The following is a 21,085-nucleotide window of genomic DNA, read 5'->3' as shown; positions in this document are numbered from 1 at the left end:
ATAATGCTGAGATTATCCTAATATTACTATCTTTATATGCTTTAGTCATGATTTGAACCACATCGCTCTCTTCCTTGGAGGGTCCCACCTGTATTTCCCCTTTATAATAGTCTCTCATTTGAAGATAACGGAAAAAATCATGTTTCTCAAATTGATTTTTTTGTGCCAAAGTTTGGAAACTCTCCAGCTTCCCATTATTTTCCAGAACACACCAAGCTGTAACTCCCTTAGTTGCCCAATATTTATAGTTTTGGTCAAAAAATCCTTAGATTCAATATGCTTAATGATTGAGCAAATTAATTATTCATATTCTTCTCAAAAACACATATCAGACACAATCATTTGGACAATATAACAATACAAAATAGTTTTTCAATTTCAATCCCAATTTAAATCCGATACCAAATATCTCTCAATTTAACTGAAATATAACCTGGGATAATTCACACACATACACTATAGCTTATCACAAAATAGAACTTTTCCACCACAACATTAAATGGGGTCAGATCGTCTGTATTTACATTTAGTGTACAGTTTCGCATCCAGATGGAAGGTGTGTGGCCTATTGTCTAAAAATTCATGATTTCTGACTCATTCTTGGAGCTTCCAACAAAAGAACACGCTAACAGTTATTTGTTGGCATTAACTCTATTTCTCCTGAATGTCACTGTATGCATGCTAACAGCCTATACTCAAACACTCTTTATTCATGGGTTGTGTAATTCAATAAAGCCTGTGTGAAGTGGCTTCTTTAATAGCTGCATGATTCTGATTTTGCTGTTGAGGAAGTGAGTGTTTCCAATTTCAGAGATTTCTGCAGCTTCTGATGACACTGTATAGCTCCAGTTTCACCAACACACCCACATACTAAGCACTGTCATAGATATCCACTCCTACCTCTGCTCTTGCTGGTGCAATACTTTCACACAAATAATAATTTGCTGTTACGGGGATTTTTATATGACATGTTGTATAGATGATAATAAATACCCTTTGTTACGGCATAAGTATAGTCACTGTATATTCCCTCGTGTCTCTGAAGTGACAGTTGGTAAGATGTGTCTAAGCAGCTTGGCATATATTAGCATAGGCAGCACCTCATCACAGAGCTGTCACTGTCCACTGGACAGGAGTGGAACTGAAGTGGTCCATCCTGAGACCAGGCATCAACAAGTCCAGCTGTTCTCCTCTTCCTCTCCTCTTCTTTCTCCTCTCCTCTCCTCTCCTCTCCTCTCCTCTAGACTGATTAATCTCATCCTGCCTTTAAATTAACCACATTATCTATTAGTCACAGGCAAAAGGCAGTCTCATCTTGCACACACACCATTTAAATGAAGCCTGACCCACTGTGGATTTCTCTCAAAGCATCACCTGGAAGTCGAATAATTACCCTGCATTAGCATAGATTAGTCCAGGCAAGGTCAGTGGTTATCCATTTCATCATGCTGTGTTTTAGGGATTTTTTTTTTTTTTATGTTGCTTTGCTTTTAGGAGTCGGCGGCTCTAGCGCTAACTGCTAGGTTTTTTTCCCTCCCACAATTTAGTCGCTTGATCGGATACACAGGAGAAGGACAACAAGCAGCAGAGGCAAAGTGAAGGTTGTTCCAAGATCATGTGCGGCCGACTACACTAACATCTCTATTTATGGAAAGAGATCAAAAAGGCCCATGGTGAATTTGTAGGGAACTGATCCACACATTATTAAACTGAGCTGCCTTTTCAGGGATACAGGGGCCAATCTGTGAGAGGGTTGAGAGTGCATTTTCATACAATTACGAATATGAGACGTGATCTCTAAATGTTTTTTTGTTTTTAGTGGGATTTACCGCCACGTATCTCTGAGAGAAAGAGTCCTTTGGGATGTAATTTTCACAGCTATTACAGCCCCTGTGATGTTCATTAATGCTTTAAATTTAACTGCAGTAAAAAACAATTGTATCCCTTGCAGTCCTGAGGAGTGAAGATGCAGCACTTCTGTGTTCATTATACAACATTATCATGTGTTATTCGTGGCAGCACACTTTGGTGAAAAAAACTCAGACTGAAACCATAGATTGTTTACATATATAGGATAGAGCACAGGTCTCAAACATGCGGCCCAGGGGCCAAATCCGGCCCGCCAAAGGGTCCAATCCGGCCTGCGGGATGAATTTATGAAATACAAAAATTACACTGAAGATATTAACAATCAATGGTGTCAAAATCATTTTAATTCAGGTTCCACATACAGACACAGACAGTCCAATTTGATTTCAAGTTTGTCAGAACAGTAAAATATTATCATAATAACCTATAAATAATGACAACCCCAAATTTCCTCTTTATTTTTTTGATGTAAAAAAGTAAAATTACATGAAAGTGTTTACATTACCAAACTATATTTTTACAAAAAAAATTGAATAACCTGAACAAATATGAACAAATGGAAATGTCTTAAGTAAATGCCATTTTACCAATATACAGCCTGATACTAAATCTTTTGTGTGATTGTAATGCACATGTGTAAATGATAAACTGAGGCATAATATTGTTAAAATTGCACTTGCTTTTCTTTAGACAGTTCAAGTTGTTCATGTTATTCAGATTTTTAAGGAAACTTTGTAGATGTAAACCTGATCATAATATAATTTTACTTTTTTCACAGAACCAAACTGAGTTTGACACCCCTGGGATAGAGGAACCGTGACATCATGTGTTGGTTTCTGAACTGCTGTTTTGATGCCAGTAGCTTATGATTTTGCCATTGCCATATTGGATTTTTAGAGGTAGAAGTGACCATATTTGGATAAAATAGCCAGAACTACAGGAACCATAAGTGCCAGAGGTGAACTAATGCTAAACGGTAGCTTACTGACTCAGTAAAAAGGTGGAAAATTTCATCAGGCATTGTAAAACCAAGTCAGTTTACAGTGGTGTTAGTGGAACTTGTTAACCACAGCTACAGTCTGAGCTGTCTGCCAGGAAAAAATTGTGTTTTTATTGAATAAGCAAAAAACAGGGACCTATCGTACATACCTAATAAAATAAAAAAATAAACTAAACAGACCATCAGATCATTTATTGGTGATTTCAAATCAACAGATGACACTAGAATGAGTCCTGGAAAAAATAACAGACCTTGTATTTTTAGAGAACAGTTCCCTGTTTGGGCGTTTTCACACTGCGTACCCGAGTCTGTATCGGAGTACGCTTGACCCCAAAGTCCGCTTAATTTTATCAGTGTGAATGCAAATGTTCTGTGCTCGAGTGTAATACTGTTAGTACAAACCCAGAATCCAAATGCAGAACTCCAACAACAAAAGTTAGTTCCAAAAGGTTTATTGTTCACACACAGGTGAAAAAATATAATGAGTGACAGAATCTTGAGGATAATGGTGGGGATCTTTCTCCTCAGATTAGTCCTCCGGATCGAGGGCAGCAGCCCGTCTCCCCGAGCGGTGTTAGGATTCTTTTCCCCGACTGGGGAAAAGCAGAGGGAGGTCAGGGACGGAAACAGGTCATACACAGGCAGGCTAACAACCGAGCAACAGGACATAAGGACTAGGCAAACTCACGTACCGGTAGTCAGGGCAAGAAGGTCAAAACCAGATCAGATGAGGCAGACAAAACCGACAGGGAACAGGCAGAAGACGAGAAACCGAGGGATCCAAAAACAGGTCAAAAAACAGGCAAGCAAACGAACAAACGAGGTCAAGAACGCTGGTCTGAACTACTGGAGTTACAAACTGGCGACTGACAAAAGGAAAAGACAGGGTTTAAATACACAAAAGGGAGGGAAGACAACTAGACACAGGTGGAGCAAATCAGGGCGGAGACAGGTAATCAGGACAGAGGTCAGGATGAGCGGGGAACAGGAAGTAAAGACGACAGACAAGACACATGAGGGAAAACTTAACAAAATAAAACAGGAAGTGACACACAAAACATAAAAGACAGACAAAACCAGACTATTGTCTGGCAACAGGTATGACACTCGAGTACCGTACCCGAGTCCAGCTGAAAAGGTAGTCCTGGGTACGGACTACGTGGACTCCAGTATAGTATGTTGCAGTGTGAAAGCTGTGCATTGTACCATGTACAACTGTGCATGTGATGAATAAAACATTAATTTATCTTACAAATTAAAAGGAAACAAACTTCCCATAGTTGCACACTAAAAAAAACACAACATTTGTAATTGTAAATTAATTCTCAGACAAAGCAAATGTAATATATTGTTTTTAAATAAACTAATTGAAATTAGGGCTCTCCTGAATCAGATGATGATTAACACCTATTGTTTGACTATAGAAATACTTCAGAAAAACTGAATAAAATAGTACTTATCAAAAGCTGTTATGGGTGTCAGAGAGTTAAGATACTGCATTTGTTTCATTTCAGAGTCAAGGTTCTTGCCCCTTGACCCAAAAATTTAAAAACTATTAAAAAAGAAAAGTTGTCACTTTCATGTTGGATATTTTACTCATGACCTCTTCCCAGTGTCACTGACGTCACAACACCACCATACATACACTGCACTTTTAATACAACATTTTACTTTTGTATGTGATTGGATTAATTGTGCAGCTCTGGTGTAAATATTGTGTTTTTGTGTGTTTTAACTTTCTGCTCAGTCTGTTGGTTCAGCAAAAACAAGCAACAAGCCAGAGCTCAGGAAGGAGACAGAGGGATGCACTATATGAGTCCAAGTAGTTTCCAAACAACCTGTGCCTGTGTCAGAATGACAGATGGTGCCATCTACGCTTTACATCAATCTCACCTGATGGCTCAGCAGCGACTGGTGATATTTGGCACTGGTCTGGGTCCCAAAGAGCAAAGCCAGGAGGTTCAGGCTGTGAGAAGATGGAGCTAAAACACCTTCTCGCATGATCGGCCAGTGTAGAAAGTTGGAAGTGTGAATTCACAATTCTCCTCACATGACCCTTATGTTGAGCTGGAAAAGGTTCACTGTTGATGCTCAGGCGTTGAAATTGAATCAAAACACAATATGAGCTTTAAGGTTGGTGCTAAAATGGGCTTAGCAGAGTGACATTTTACAGTTCTGCTGCGATGTTCAAATATACTAATACCGTTAGCATGCTAATGTGCTAAAACCGGTACAAACACGCAAAGGTATTTACTTTTTTGGTTGTGTTACGTCTGGTAACCTGTGATAAATGTTTAAATGTCCATGAAACATAAATATAGTAACAATGACATCAATAATGATAGAAGCAAACTAATAATAATGGTAGGGCTGGGCGTATCAATCTAAATCTCAATAGTATCAGTATCCGATCACTACTAGTGTGATTAGATCGATACTTTTGTTGCAGTTCCTCCTCTACACGTCCAGCAAATTACTCGAATTTCCTCACAGAGTTCATGTGAACACAGCTTCTCTCCAAGTCTGTCTATCTGTGCAAACAGCGCACCTCTCTCGCTCTGCTGCTCTCTCAGGCACACTTTGCACCCCCACTTTGCCCCCCCCACCCTGCCAGAGAGTGGAGAGTCAGAGCACTGACTGAGAGCAGCCCATGATGGTGGAGAGAAAGAGAAGCTCTGTGTGGAGTTTATTCACTGCAGCTGACAGGGAAACTGCCACATGTGATATGTGCAATAATGCCATAAACTTAAAAGGGGAATTATTTTATTATTTTTATACTGTTAAATTGTAAAATATTGTAGTTAGTTAATTAAAAATAACATGTTTATTTGCCTAAAATCTTTGTACTGTGTTTTATGATAATCAACTAACTAAAGGCAAAATCACAAAAGTATTCAATGATCATGACATTTCAAGTAAAAAGTATCGGTATCAATATCAGCGATACTAGCCCTATATTTATTTGGTATCAGACTGACACCAAAATTCCCAGTATCGCTCACCCTTAATTAATTGTGATCAAAAAGATACTCAAAAACTTAAAATGCAAAAATTAAAAACAAGCTGACATAAGGACACGCTATGAATACAAAACTATATGGGCCAGTTGTAGACTTGTTTTCCTGCCAAAATTAAGCTTAAATAATTAAGGTCTTTACACATCTGGTGCCTTTTTCATGTAATCAATTTACACATCAGTATCTTTTTTCACACAAGTCGTGACAAATTTACATATTTAATCACAAAAATATTGATTTTTTTCCAAGCTTTGTAGTGCAAATCAATGCATCAATCAATCGACACAATGATGCTGGACCCAGACCAGATTTCTAGCGAGAGAAAAGAGAGAAATGATAAGGATAATGAAGTGAAAGAAGAGTGGAGCAGCACCGACAAACAACTAGATAATCAGGATAGTGAGGAGTTTCTGTAACATGACCATCACATGAATCACACAGTTTTCACCGTATTTATTTATTTATTTATTAACCTGGAAACTGGATATAAATTTAGAGGAACAGAGGATCTGGATTAGACAGATTGGAGACACACTGCAGATGTGGCTCCAGGTGATGCTGAATCCGTTGCTAGAACGATCTGCTGCAAATATGTTCAAATCTTTTTATCGTAGAGGTGTCTGAACTGTTGCAAACACATCTTTGCCGGTGTGACTGGTTTTGATGCATAATATCGCCAACTTTTTTGTGTGAATGTTTTCATCATGCCCATGTTGTGTAAAGGTCTTTATTGTTACTAATTAGCAGCAAATTGGCACATTTATGTTAAATAAAACTGGAACAAATCACTTTCTAAACAGGAACTGGAACTTAAACGGTTGCCAAAATGGTTTCTATTAGGGTTTTTATAAATATAATAACATACAAAAGGCAAGCATAATGCTATTGCAGATACTCTTTTTCATGTTCCTTATTACAGGCTAAAAATTGCGAATAATGTTTGCTCAATGTATAATGTTTTGTATATCCTCCTGCGACTCAGCAATGCATTTTTGTCCTCCGTAGGGGACAAAAGTTTCATAGTTTTACTCAAAGGGGTCATATTTTTCTTAACCCACTTTTATTAGTCTTTGGTTCATTTATTTGTGTATTTGGACCCTAATAGTTCATAAAGTTTGAATTTGAACCCTTCAGGTGCTGCAAAGCTATCTTTATATTCATTTTGGCAAAAATCGAGTGGATTTCTACAACCTGTTTTAATTCCTTCTTAATTTGTTACATTTATAACTAATTATGTCATGACATTTGTACATATAAGGTCTAGACTTCAGATGAACATTTCTCCAAGTACACCATGATAGTTTGTCAGCAGCAGCGGTTGTAGTCCATACTGAAAATATGTCCAAACTTGGAGCCGATTACCTAAAATGTTGGTGGTTGAATGGGACAGAGCAGCACAGCCAACAATCTGGAGGTTGTGGGCCTGAAGTGGTTCATTTGCATTTAAAGGGCCAGTGCTCAAAATGACCTTTCTGGTGTCATTACTCAGAAATAAGGTTGAAGATGGACCTGTGGAATTTAATGACCCAAGCATAGCATTTACAGTTTATGTAAACCACAGGGAAATGTTTTAAAATGCATAATTCTATAAAAAATATATTACAAAAAAAGGCAAAATAACACTTCTTTAAAAATACTGTCCATTGCAAAGGATATTCCATTAAAAAGTAAATAAATAAATAAAAATAATTTAAAAAATGTATCTGAAAAACTGTTGCATTATGCTGTTTCCAATCAAGACAGTTGTTCAATGTAAAAAAGCTAAAACTCAGGGGGCTATTGGAGAGAGTCTTAATTGTTAACCTCATCTTCTCATGTCCTGCTCCTCTCCTGCCTCTTTGCTTTTCCACTACCTGGTTATAGAGGTTGGTTTAAGGGTAATACAAGAAGGTGGATGCCTTATATTTGGTTGGTTATATTTTCCTTTCTTTTTTTTTGAGAAATTTTCAGTGATTTCCAGACAGAGTGCCAACACCATACACCACTAATCAGCTGACCTTCACACCATATGCTTAATTACCTTCTGTTATGTATATAGATCAGGCTATTGTTGAATAAAATCCTGCAAACCATAATCCGGTGGTCATTTGTGGTCATGACCCTGAGGAAACTTATGATAGTCGGTAAAATCAGATATGGATCACAATGTAACAACTAATCATAGCAGAGCATCCCTCTGACCAATCCAGCTGAGTGATGAGATGGAATGCAGGAAGGAAGGAGGAAAACCATATGCATTAATACAGAAAGTTTAATAGTATCCTATGCCTTTACAAAAGAAGTACTGTGTATGTGGGTTACAACAGTTTGAAATATCTTTACATAAAAATAACAGGCTTGAAAAGTCCTCTGAACATTGTAGTAACATCGACATACACTCACTGGAACAGAGATTAGTGTGTAAAGTTCTCCTAACATGAGTACGACTGGGTATATTTAGTCAGAACTGTAATAATCTGCAGTGTATGAACATTAGAACATGTACCTTATGTGTTTTTGTTGGAACCAAATGATTATCTGGATCTTTTCTTACATTTCCCAGGATAAATATGACCTGACTGAATGAAAATCTCTGTCTGACTCTTTATAATCCTCAGTGTTTTGGGTTATAAAGAGAAAACGCAGAAAATAGATTCATTTTCTGTGTCTTCAGAAAGTAATTGTATGTTAATATCAGTTATCAGGCTTCAGAATAAAGACGCTTCAATATGGTTTGTTTTTCTTTGTGTGTGATTAATGAATGCACAGACTAAAAGAAAATAAACGGCACCCCCGACTGCAGCATCATGATTGAGTCTCGGAGTGAAGTTATAATTCCCAATTAGGAAAAGGATCAGTTACCATGGAGACAGTTGCCTCCAGATGCCGGCGTCACTACGTTACTGAACGATGGGCAGCTTGTGTAAAACCAACTATCAGCTTACAACAGGTTTACATTTATCACAGAGTTTAGCAGAGATCTGGTCAGAGTTTACTTATCAACACACATTTTTAACACCTTGTATGTAAAATCACAACATGTATGTATGCTAAGAACTTTGACTGTTGCTGACAACATTTATTCTTAGTGATTAAAAGACTTATCAATAAATAATAACTACAAAAATAATTAGGTGCAGCAAGAAAAGAGGGCTACATGTCGGATTTATGTTGTGCTTCTAACACTAGCTGTTATTTGCAGATAGATATTAAAACAAAAGAACAGACCATGACAAATATTTTCTTATGGTGTAAGAGTTTGACGAAGGATGTGTCTGACTTAGTTTTATACACAATCTAAGCATAACGCCACTGTTTATAACTGTAGTTATTGCAGCATTTCAGAATATGTTGTTTCACATATCGTTATTCTCCTATTCTATTTGTACTTTATACACTGATGACCAGTAGACTATCTCTGATCCACAGCTCTACCATCCTGGGCTTCAGGGCTGCATAACATGAAGCTAATCACAGCACTTTCTAAATGTTTTAACATTCACCATTTCTGTTTAAGTCCTAAATGTGTCCTAAATTACTAAAGCAGCTATCTGGAGGTTGTTAAGAGATGGCCTGGATCAACCCAAATCTTAAGCCCCATTTAATCTCCATTCTTCTCTCTGCAGCGTGAGTGATGATGTTGTCTGAGGACAAACACGGAAACAAACTTAAGCTAAAAAGAGGCTCCTTTGAATCATGTTTGACAGTCTGTTGTTTCTGCATTTTAACTAAAGAGCTGTAATACACAAAAGCTTCTTCTTCAAAGGTTCAGCAGAAGAATCCGAAACTGCTGGTGCCGACAAATGCAGCCAAGTCGTAGTCCATCCCTCTAATGGAGAAATATAGTCCTCTATGCGTCACTGACTAGTATTACAATGTCCACACTCTCAGGAGTCCAAACTTTGAGGTCAACAGCCAAGTGAAAGGGAGACAGAAATAGAGAGAGAGGAAGGGAATATGTGTGTTGTTTCTACAAAGCGTGACCCCAGTCAGGTCTCCAGATCCAGAAGAAGCCAGATGTGTATGCATGTCTGTTTGTGTGCATCAGAAAGTGCAGGCGTAGACCACGCCCACCACCACAATGTTTCCAATGGTGGCAACGATGGCGATCCAGAGCCAAATGGCGTCACTGGACATGGACTGTGGTTCGTCCTGCTGGCCGTGGACAGAGGCGGCTGAAGCGGCGGCGTGGACGCTGGCCGAAGAGTTGAAGAGCGAATGCTCGCCACTGTAGTCGTCATTTGGGGAGGAGTCCATGAAGGCTCCCGTCATGACGGGGATCTGGAAAGACATGAAAAAAGTCTTTTAATTATAACCAGAGCTGTACTAGTCTGGCTTTGCTGGAATAGTGGAGGGGTTGTCATTGTCCTTCCACCTGCTGTCTGTGTGGTACCACACCTCCTCATTATTTAAAAGAACTACCACCTCCAAGATGCAGCTGTAAACTAGAAATGGAAAGTTCTGACACACGTCTTTGTATGTGACATTGTCATTTGTAATGATTTAGTCACAGAACCACAAAATGCTTCCTCATATACACATGATCCACCAAAACAACTTCTCTCCCAACACTACTTTGCAAAGACAGTGTTGTTGTGTCTTGTGTTTGGCATCACCCAAGACAAGTGTGATTTATTTAAGGAAGTATCCAAAAAACAGACACCTTTCATCATTATTCTGGGGCGATAGTGGAGGGTCCTACCTCCAGCAGTTGCACACTAATGAAGTGAGGACATAGGTGTGGTAGAGTCTGTGCAACACTAGGACTGCACAGGAGATCATTTCTGCATCATCTTGATATGTGCATGTGCACATTAACTCATGTCCTCAATTCACAGCACAAATATTGCTGTTTGATACAAGAGGAAAACTTGAATGGTTCTGATAGGGCCAGGCGATAAAATGCTAATGATACTTAATTTGTTTTTGTTCTTAGTTTGTTCAGTATCTTACTTCTGACCAATCAGAGAAGCATCTGCACTGGATGAGTCACCTCATTAAGATGCAGAACTGAGTGTTACAGAGGATCCTTCATCCCCGCTGCCATCAGACTGTACAATACCTTAGTCTGATGACTGATGCACTGATAACTACTTAATTAATTTTATTTTTACTCGGCTTTCTTTACTTTTCTTGAGCTCATGAACAGAATTTCACCCTGGGTTGAATAAAGTTGATCTGTATCTTTTTTATGTTGGAAATATTACACCTGTGGAATGTTTTCTATTTCTTAAATATTCTGCTGCTTGTCAAGTGTTTCTCATGTTTTGACCATAAACAACAGTTTAAAACCACAAATAACCATCCACAATGTTCACTCGAGAGCAAAAATGATCCTTTAACCATGAAACTAATGTGACATCCATGGTGTTTAAGTCTGCGGTCTGAACATACTATTCTTATTTTTTATCGACGGGTCGTTTGGTGAAGACGATTATCTTTAGCAGTAACTGACACTTGTTTTCACACACCACTGTACTCCACTCTTGTGAACCCATGAGCCTTGCCTCCTCACATGCCAGTTTGTTCTTGGTGGTCATGCATAAGCCACTTTGAGAGCCATATTAAAAGAAATGAGAGGTAACGGCATCACGACATCATTAGTAAATGGTTACTAGGTTTCCCACAGAGACATGCAGAGTCCCACTCTGTCTCATACATAGCTCAGTGTGTGTGTGTGTGTGTGTGTCTTTGCATGTGGGTGTATTTAAGAAGTAGTGCTTAATTAACATCAAATGAATATTTCAGATGTGGCAAGTGGAAATGATTTATTGCTTTGGACAATATGAGGCTTGTGAAGGTTAGCCATTAGAGCAGAAGCAACCGAATGCTCTTGTGTGTGAGTGCGAGTGTGTGTGTGTGTGTTTTACGTGTGTTTCGGGTATATGATTGAGAAATGCATGAGAGACCCGTACCATGCTCACACTGGAAAACAGACCGCCGAAGATGTCGAAAAACAATGCTAAAAATACCTCGGAGGGATGTTGAGCACTCGCATACACAGAAATTCTCTCTGCCTTGCTCATTTGCTCACCTTCACTCTCTCTCACACTCCTACTAAGTCGCTCGCTCTCTCTCTCTCTCTCATGAACACACAGGCTAATGCACAAAGATGTTAACACACACACACAGACACACACACACATAGTTCAGGTCTTCCCTCGCACAGGGGAAAACACTGTTTAGAAAGCATTCTGCTGCTCTCCGTTCATTGGCCCCTGGTGGTGAATAATGACATGACACATCCTGTGAAGCGCATGCTGTTCACATGAGCATGATGGAGGCAGACAGGCATGCATGAGGTCCAGCAACCTGGATCCCCCCTGCCCCCACACCCCCACTATGCTGATTTCTCCCGCTACAGCATCTTTTTTTTTCTATCCTGAGCAGATCACGATTCATAAACCTACTTATGGGAATTACTGATGAGAGCAGGAATAGAAACACTGGGTCTCACACAGTTGTATTCTGAACTTTCTCTTTCTCTGTCTCTCTTTTTTTTTTTAGTACTACAGGTTATACTCATAGATGCTTTGAACTTCAGAAAATTCTGATCATGGGGGAAAAAAGTGTTCAAATTAAATGAAAACCCTTCACATGTCCATGTGATCGCATAACGAGTGAACATTCAAAGTCACTTAAATCATCATCACCTTGACCATGTATGTGTGCAATGTGATCAGTTTATCAGATATTTGTGTTAATGTGCTTTTTTTTTTTTTAAATGTTCATTCAATTTAATGACCAGATGAACCAAGATGAGCATAATAGGAATCAAAATGATCCAAAAAAACAAACTAAGTAACAAAATGAACCAAAAATGAACAAAATGATCCAAAAATGAACACAGTAGGGGGGAAAAAATGAAGCAAAAATGAAGAAAATGAACCAAAATGAACAAAACAGAAAACAAATTGAACCAAAAATGAACAGAATGAACCAAAATGAATACCACAGGAAACAAATGAACCAAAAATGAACAAAATTGGAGACAAAATGAACCAAAAATGAAGAAAATGAACCACAAATGAACACAATGTGAAAGAAAATGAACAAAATAATGAACAGAATAGAATCTTTTTTTGATTAACTTCAGCTCTCATATATTGTAAAATATAGATATGCATAAAAAATATACGATAAAGAATAAGAACTTTTTACTATGAATAATGAACTAAACTATAAACTATGCTAAACTATGAATAGTATGAACAGTAAACAGAACAACAAATAAGTAAATGAGAAAAAGTAAGAAAAAATAGGAAATAAAATTAACAGAACTGGACACTTCAGTCACATCTGGGTCGGTTCATTTCAGATCCACTGTGGTGATGAACAGAGGAAACAGAACATATGTATCTTCTTCTTCTTTTTTTTTTTTTGTTAATGTGCATTTGAACTAATGTACCTAACAACGTATCAGGTGGGTGTATTTTTTAATTATTTACATTGGTTTAAAATACAGTTTGGTTTATCTTGTGAGGAATATTCATTAGTAGTAAAGTCCATGTTGGTTATTGATCAACTGACAACTCTGAAGCACCGTCAGATATCATTTGATTAATGCAATAATGTGTAATGCCAAATGTTTGATTTGATCAAATTAGGCAAAAAAGAACCTGCTTCATAGTACAGATCCCAGATAACTTTAGATTAAAATTAATAAGAGTAAAATCAATACCATAGGATCTGCAGTCCACCAAGAATGCTCTGACCAGGTGGATTTAATGCTGATTTCAGGTTCATTTAAGTCTTGTTTCGTTTATTTTTGCTTTAGCATTATTATTAGAAAATCTGTCAAATCTAAAAGTACTGACCTTTTTTGCCTCAAAAAATGATTTCATTTCATGATGTTGATGAAACATGTAGATGGTTGATCCGAGCACTACAGATGAAGTGAGTCCTACTGTTTTTATCTATTTTTAACTGTAATATTTCCTTAATGAGAAGGTCAGGCTTTGTACATATAGTAGATTCACACAGCTGTGTCCTCAGACTCACCTGACAATGACACACAAGGAATTTAGCTTCTTCAGTGAAAAAACACGACTGTGTGACACTGACTGTGACATACTTGTTTGTTGTAGAAAAATGACCTAAATCTCCTCATGACTCGTTTATTCTCTTTTCTACGGTTCATAGACAATAATGATGACTTTGTCTGTATTTCATTTGTTTGTTGTACCCAAACTCATTTTAGGTACAGCAAACAAATCCACTGCCACTGTGATCTGTCACTTCAGTAGACAAAGTTTAGAGGATGGAGTATCTTACTGGGGTGAACACAAACATGTGCAATATTTCCTTTTTTTGCACAGTCTGTAGGCCTACTAAAAATAGAATCTTTATATTTTGTCAGTAGTAGTTTGTCACACACGTAAACATGCATCACACACACTGCATCTTAGGAGCAGTGGGCTTGCTATGGGGGAGCAAATGCCTTGCTCAAGGGCGCATCAGCCAACAACTCTCCGCCAGTACAGGGAATCGAACCAGCAACCCTTCGGTCACAAGCCCGACTCTCCAGCCATCTAGGCCACAGCTGCCCCAAGAAGAGTATGTGTACTATAAAACAGATACTGATATGTTATGTTAAAAATATTCAATCTATGTTCATCTATTTGTTGTTCTAAAAACGAAAAATTACTTTATTGTTACAGTTAAAACAAGATAACTGCACATTTCATATCTTTATTTGGAAAAGTCTGGCCTCAGGGACCAATCTTATTGAGTTGATTTGTATTGTTCAAGCAAAAATTGAAGTTGTTTTTAATTTGCATGACAAATTATTCATTGAAAAACCACTAAATAATGGTTATAATATTGATGGTTCTTTCAATAAAAGTTGTATTTGAACCAGTGTTATAATTTTGTTAGGGTTCAAGGGGGAGGCCCAGAAAAAGTTTGAGAACCACCGAGCTAATGTAACAAGGATTTAGCACAAGATTATTAGTGCATGATTGGTCAGAAATTTAAAACAGGCGTGGTTAATACAGAGAAGCTGAAGACCTCCCAACAATTTGCACTTGAGTTTCTTGTGAAGTATGTAATGTCCAGACCAGAACAAACTTTGTGGTAGTTCTTGCCACATTGAGAAAACAAACACATTTCTCTGTTTCTGTGGCATATGTACAGGGTTAACGCTTCAATCTAAATTACAGGATGAAGTCTGAAAATAAAGTGTTTTAATAGTGACAAAACTTAACATGTATCAGACCAAGGTTTATAAAATGCATCTTTAGAAATGGTGTGGATATGAAAAATTTAACCCTTTATAGTTCACTCATAGAAATACTCTGAAATTCAAATTTTCAGCCTTAGTGTGTTATTGGAGGACAGAACAAGACTTTATTACTTTTGTGAAATGTTTCAAAATCTTTTATTGTTATTTAGAAAATCAAGGTCAGTAAAGTTACTGTAATTGGTTCCTTGCCCGTAAGCGGCTAAAAAATAAATAAATAAATAAATAAATTTGAAAAATCCAAAAAGTTAATATGAAAAAAAGGCTACAAAAAAAAACAAAACAAAAAAACCCCTTAACATACAACAATCAACATCCAATTTTAACATCATTCCTTACATTAGTACCATTACTTCATGGTACCTAACAAAGCAGGTCCACTCATTGTTCATGCAGAGGTGGACCTTACAGACCCTGTAGACCACACTGGACCTGAGATTGTGGACTCACTGTCCTCACTGTACTAAAAATAGTCACTTGCCTGATAAAGGGGTTAATGCTTAAGCAAGATGCATACAAACTAATGAGTTCCAGATATTCACTCAGAGTTTCATGAAGACTGATGCATCTGTTTCTGAATAACACATCGGAGACAGACTCAGGTGAAAACTAGACCCCGTTTGCCTCGGGGGCTCTGGGTAATGACCCACGTAAACATGATAAATGCCACCTACGCCTAATGAAGCACACATTCAGAAAAATGGTAAATTAGCATAATTAACGCCCTGATTATACCACATAAGGGTATATGTCCTCTGACATGAGGTGCAATGTGTTCATTCATGAAAATGCTCCTGAAGAGAAAAAAAAAGGATTTCACATTTCACATGTTTTTAAATAACACTGTCTGAAATCAACAGATGACAAAATAAGAAATAAACCTGCATCAGTTTGTGTTTTATGATTGGAAACAATGAGAAAACATAGATATAACAACTGTAAGAATGAAAAAATAAACATCTTTTATGACACAAAGTCCTTGGTGGTTAATGTGAAGGAGGATATAGAACCATGATGGTGATCAATATTAGCCTGTATGTTACAGTACGTGATTTTAACAGTGGGTCATAGATTATTCTAATCCTCTGAGTCTGCTGTCACGCAACCTCACAAACACAGCTCATAAATTCTTATACCATCAAGATGATAAAATATATTTATATACATTTTTATTATCATTTCAAAATCAATTAGTGTATCGTTTATTGTTTAGTTATTATTAGTGTAGTTTATTGTTTCTGTTGTTCTGATATGTTGTTTTGCCACTACTCCACTCCATTTACGCTGTATTAGCTGTTCCTGTTGTTCCTGTTCTATATCTTTTGTGGATAAAGGTCATCTTCCTCACACAAACACCAGGTACATTTCACTCAAACATACAAAAAAAAAAACTTTGAAAGCCACAAATTCTGTTAAACAACTTGTGTGTAATGTTTAAGAACACATTTTACTAAAGAAACTTTATGCTGCTTCCATTTCTCCTCAAAAAATGGCATTGCTGTAACTGAATTAAACTGCTGAAAAGATTAATTTCAAATAACAAGCAACTAAATATTCTGATTAAATGATTTTTAATGTGTTTTTGTTGTAGATTTGGGAAACTCAGGCGGCAGACACTTTAATCATTCAAACCTTTTTCTAAAAGAGTATTTTGTCTGAATAAGCTCTTCTGATTTCTGTTCAGAACATAGTCTTGATTTAATTTCTTATTATTTTTCACATTACATCAGTCTGTGATCTCGACTCTACACTACAATACAAACTAAATGTTAATACTGCCTTCACAGTCTCATCTGGCTTAATCTAACTTTCAGCTGGATGATCACTGAAGCTCTCAACCCTGTCTGCATTCTTTATTTTTATGTTTTATTTATAAGTAACTCATTGTCCACAGAAGTGAGCTGTTTGCATAAATGGGTAAGTGTACCGAATAAAATGAAGCGGATACTGGGAGTGTGTGCATAAATATTCCGGTAGTAAGCCTCAATCTAAATATTTGATCACCCAGATTTTCTATTTCTGTCACTGATGCTGTTGCTGTGTGCGTACATGTACAAAGGTGTTGCGATTACATGTCAGAATATCGTTATTTTTCGTGGTGTTCCTCTCGTCGTTCACCAGAACCCACAGCTCCCATGTGGCTCATGCACATGTGCAACAGTTACAGTAAGCATTAATGTAACTGAAGGGCAACGGAGACCTTGACAAAGAGCATCCCAGAGCATCTGAGCACTTACACGAGTAATATAGGTCATCCTCCAAGCCTTACAGCGGGAAACCGATGCTTGTTGACATACGCAGATGACTGCATTCATTGATCAAATTAGACTTCTGACCAAAGTTTCCTGAAACTGTAATGCACACTAAAAACTCTTTATCTAATAAGAGAGAGAAAAATGACTCCAAGATGTGTTTCAAACTTATGGGTCAACTGGCAGAGACAAAACTACAAAATTGGGATAGGTTCAATTTATTTTCCTGATTAAAACTGAAGAAGAGTGTAATTTTTTCTACACTGGTCTGTTAAGTTTAGCAGCTGCTGTGAGTCTATCTTGTAAAGGGACATCTGAAAACATAACGATTAAAAAAAAATATTGAAAAAGTACAATTTTATTAATATACAGGGAGTTGCTAGATCTTTTTCTTAAAGATTTCTGTGGATTTTCAGTTTTTATTAGTTTTGAGCAGGGGTCAGCAGCCTTTACAATCTACAAAGAAACTTTCAACCCAAGAGAGAAAAATAAACATCTGCCAGGAGCCACAAAAAATGTTTAACTGAGTCTATTTATTATTATTTGGCACTTAAACTTTGGATTTCTGTCACAGTAATGCAGTGTTTGGTGCATTTGTAATTATATAACTGCATTAAAGCAAGCTGTTGAAATTAGGAACACACTAACTGGTCATGGTGCAGTTCTGGGTTATCACAGACCCCTCCCTTAAACCAACAGAGGGAATGCACATACGTCACTTCCCCTCTGGGCCACGCCCCTCTAACTCAGACTGAGTGGCAAAAACAAACCGGCTCAACATGGCAGAGTATAGCAGTAACTACAGCAAGACCTGGAAAAATGTGGAATATAACATGAAATTAAAGACAACTGGACTGGACATGGATCCATACAAGCTACCAAACAACAAGTGGTCTACGAACATTGATATGTGGCCGGAAATCACCTATCCTGGTATTTATATGAACCTGATTTCAACGCCGGGAAAATCCCCACTGCAAAGCCTGAAAGCATACAAAAGACAAAGAGTTGTTGACATCCTCGCCATCGTTAATTAGAGGATTACAGCTGGTGAGTGCTTTCAGTTCAACATACTATTGTTTTTGAGGTTTTCTGTCAGTGCAGACAAATTTTCTTGGTGGTGATTTCCAAGGTAAAGGCCCAGCAGTAGTGCTCACAGTTCACTACTGATTTACTGGAGTTGAACCCTGAGTACTGACCCAAGTGAGTGGATGATCTACTGGTACTGTGGAGATTTAAGTAGAGTTAACATCAAATACTTGATCCAACACAGCTACAACAGCTTTGTGCTAGAGTACCCCCTTATTTGGAAAACTAGGTTAGCCTCAGTTTAAGCTAGTTTACAAATCATGTAGAGCACAAGGTTCAGAATCACACAATTGAAGACAAAAACGTTTCAGTTCTGAAACATAGAACTAAATGACAGATGCTAACATTAAGAGCTTTACTAAGAAGTAACATTAGCCAAAACGATATATAATTTAAGGTATGATTTTACACAAGAATACAGCATAAATTAACATTACTTGACTTGAAATGGCAACCACAAATCCAGGTTTCGTTGCCTGGATTCCAGTGATTTCTCTGAATTGCAGCGATCCATCTGCTTCTTCTGTCTTTGGCTTTAGGTCACTGCTAAAACGATAGCTCAGAGTGCTTTTTAAACCTATTTGTGCAATCAATGCCACAACAGCTCTTCCCCATTTTTTAGATTGTTCTAAAGTTTTCGCAGTATTCAAACCAAAGCTGCTACTCATCTCCCTCTTTCTGCCACTCAGTAGACGTAACCGCGGTGACTTCCGCTAGCGGTGACGTCACGTGCATACCCTCTATTGTCTTCACCTGCTAGCTCCACACCTGAGTCAGATCTCCATTAGGCGTCTATTTAAGAGGCTCCTCTGCTCAGGTGTGGTGCTGGAACATTCTGCTGTCATGCTACTGCCCACAGACCTTCACACCTCTCCTGGACTCTGACTCCATTCTTCACCTTTACCTGGACTTTTACCATCCTGATTCTGTCACTGTGGACTTTGATGCTTCAACCCTCAGGTTTTTTTTGTTAATTCCCTGTTCTTGTTTTGTTTTATGTTAATTAAACTCATTTACTCTTTTCAGTGCTGTGCGTTTGGGTCCATTCATTCATCCCGTCATGACACTGACTACTGTATAAACAAATGCAAAACCACTTTATGCTTTTGAATTTGGATCCTAATGTAACATGACACATATTTTGATTAATTTTAGTCAGGATAACTCTGAGATCAAGATTTCACTCGCAAACCTGACCTTAGTACAACAGGACTGAGTCAAACGAGGCAAGAATCACTCACACATTTATGCAGAGATGAAAAAATTAGTTCATACAGTTGGAATTGTCTGAAATAAAAGTAGAAGACAGCTGAATAATAGTGTTTAGTTTTAAGGTACAGAACACTGTAAACCAGGCTTCTGAGTATGGGCTACGTATTTTATGTGTTGAACGGTGAGAATGGTTTCAGACAGACTGATTTTGCTGAATTATATTATTTGTTTATCTATATTATTGTTTAAAACTGTGCCATCTTGTTTTGTTTCAGCCACTTTCCTTCTTGTAAATAGGGTAGGCATAAATAAGCTGTTGCTTCTGCCTACACCTTTTTGCCCATGTTTAATGTATGTCATGTTTTGTTAAATGGATGAATAAATTACTACTAAATATAATACTACAACAATAATAGCAAAATATTCAAAGTTAAAATAATCATTCTGGTAAAGGTTCATACTGTCTTCCAAATATAACTATTGTGGGTAATTCATTTATCAGATAGGGGTAGTTGTTTGTTTACCTGCTTGACTAGTTTCAGTTAATTCCTGTAGCCTTTGTCAGGAGCGTCAGACGATGTTGCTGTGATGTGTCTTATAGGCTGTCCAGGAGGATTGGCCAGACAGCAGGGAGGGTTTGCATGTGATGTTTGTGATGAAGGCTACAGGAAGTAGCTGAAACTAGTTGAGCAGGTAAACAAACATCTACCCGTCTGATAAATGAATTCCCCAAAATAAAAGAATCATTGTTATTCATTTCTCTCTTTTCTCTTCATTGCTCAGGACCTGCAGGATACAGACAGAAAAGATGTAGAGACATAAAGTAAAGGACTTGGACCTGGACCCGGAATCAAACCCAGGTCACTGTGGAGTCATGTGTGATGTGTTCAGGTGAGCCCCAGAAAACAATACGTACAACTAGTGTGTTAACCCGTGGGGATTCCCAGGTTCTAGATGTGGTAGTTTTTATGCTGGTGTGTATTTGTGCATGCTGTACTGCATTTGTCCAGCAGGCACCGCCAAAGGGTTCTAGGTATAGCAGTATGATCGTAAGGCTATTGTATTCCAATATTACTAATATCTGCCAAAATATTGGTCCTATCAACTTGCTGTTTTCGCTAGTCTGTTCCTTGACCGAAAATACATAAGTATGACAAACTGCAGCAGTCACCTCTTTACGGATTTTGTGTGAATCTCCAGACACACACACACAGAGGCCACCTGGCTTTTATAATATAGATACAATACAACGCTATGCAAAACAATAGACTTTAATGCCGTTACACAGTCAAGTGCAAATGGGATTAGGTGATTAAAAAATAAAAGTAAATGAAGATATTTATTTGTTCATTTCGCTCATGGTCTTCCCAGTGTTTTCTAGAGCTGTTTAAAGTTTTCCTCAGATAGTCACAGTTCTTCCACAACC

General features: G+C 37.7%; 1 protein-coding gene across 1 annotated transcript in view; it reads right to left on the bottom strand.

Annotated features, from left to right (window-relative positions):
- Nucleotides 1-8,119: 8,119 nt before the first annotated feature.
- Nucleotides 8,120-21,085, bottom strand: part of LOC115414285 (uncharacterized protein C14orf132) — a 58,103-nt gene continuing 45,137 nt past the window's right edge. The window contains exon 2 of the mRNA XM_030127567.1: nucleotides 8,120-10,146. Within this exon, the coding sequence (XP_029983427.1) occupies nucleotides 9,910-10,146 (237 nt within the window). The 3' untranslated portion in view covers nucleotides 8,120-9,909. The remainder of the gene's footprint in view (nucleotides 10,147-21,085) is intronic.

Source organism: Sphaeramia orbicularis, chromosome 22 (assembly GCF_902148855.1).
Source record: "Sphaeramia orbicularis chromosome 22, fSphaOr1.1, whole genome shotgun sequence".
NCBI classification, from domain to species: Eukaryota; Metazoa; Chordata; class Actinopteri; order Kurtiformes; family Apogonidae; genus Sphaeramia; species Sphaeramia orbicularis.
The sequence above is the reverse complement of the archived record's forward strand: the minus strand, read 5'-3'. Positions and strand labels throughout refer to the sequence as shown.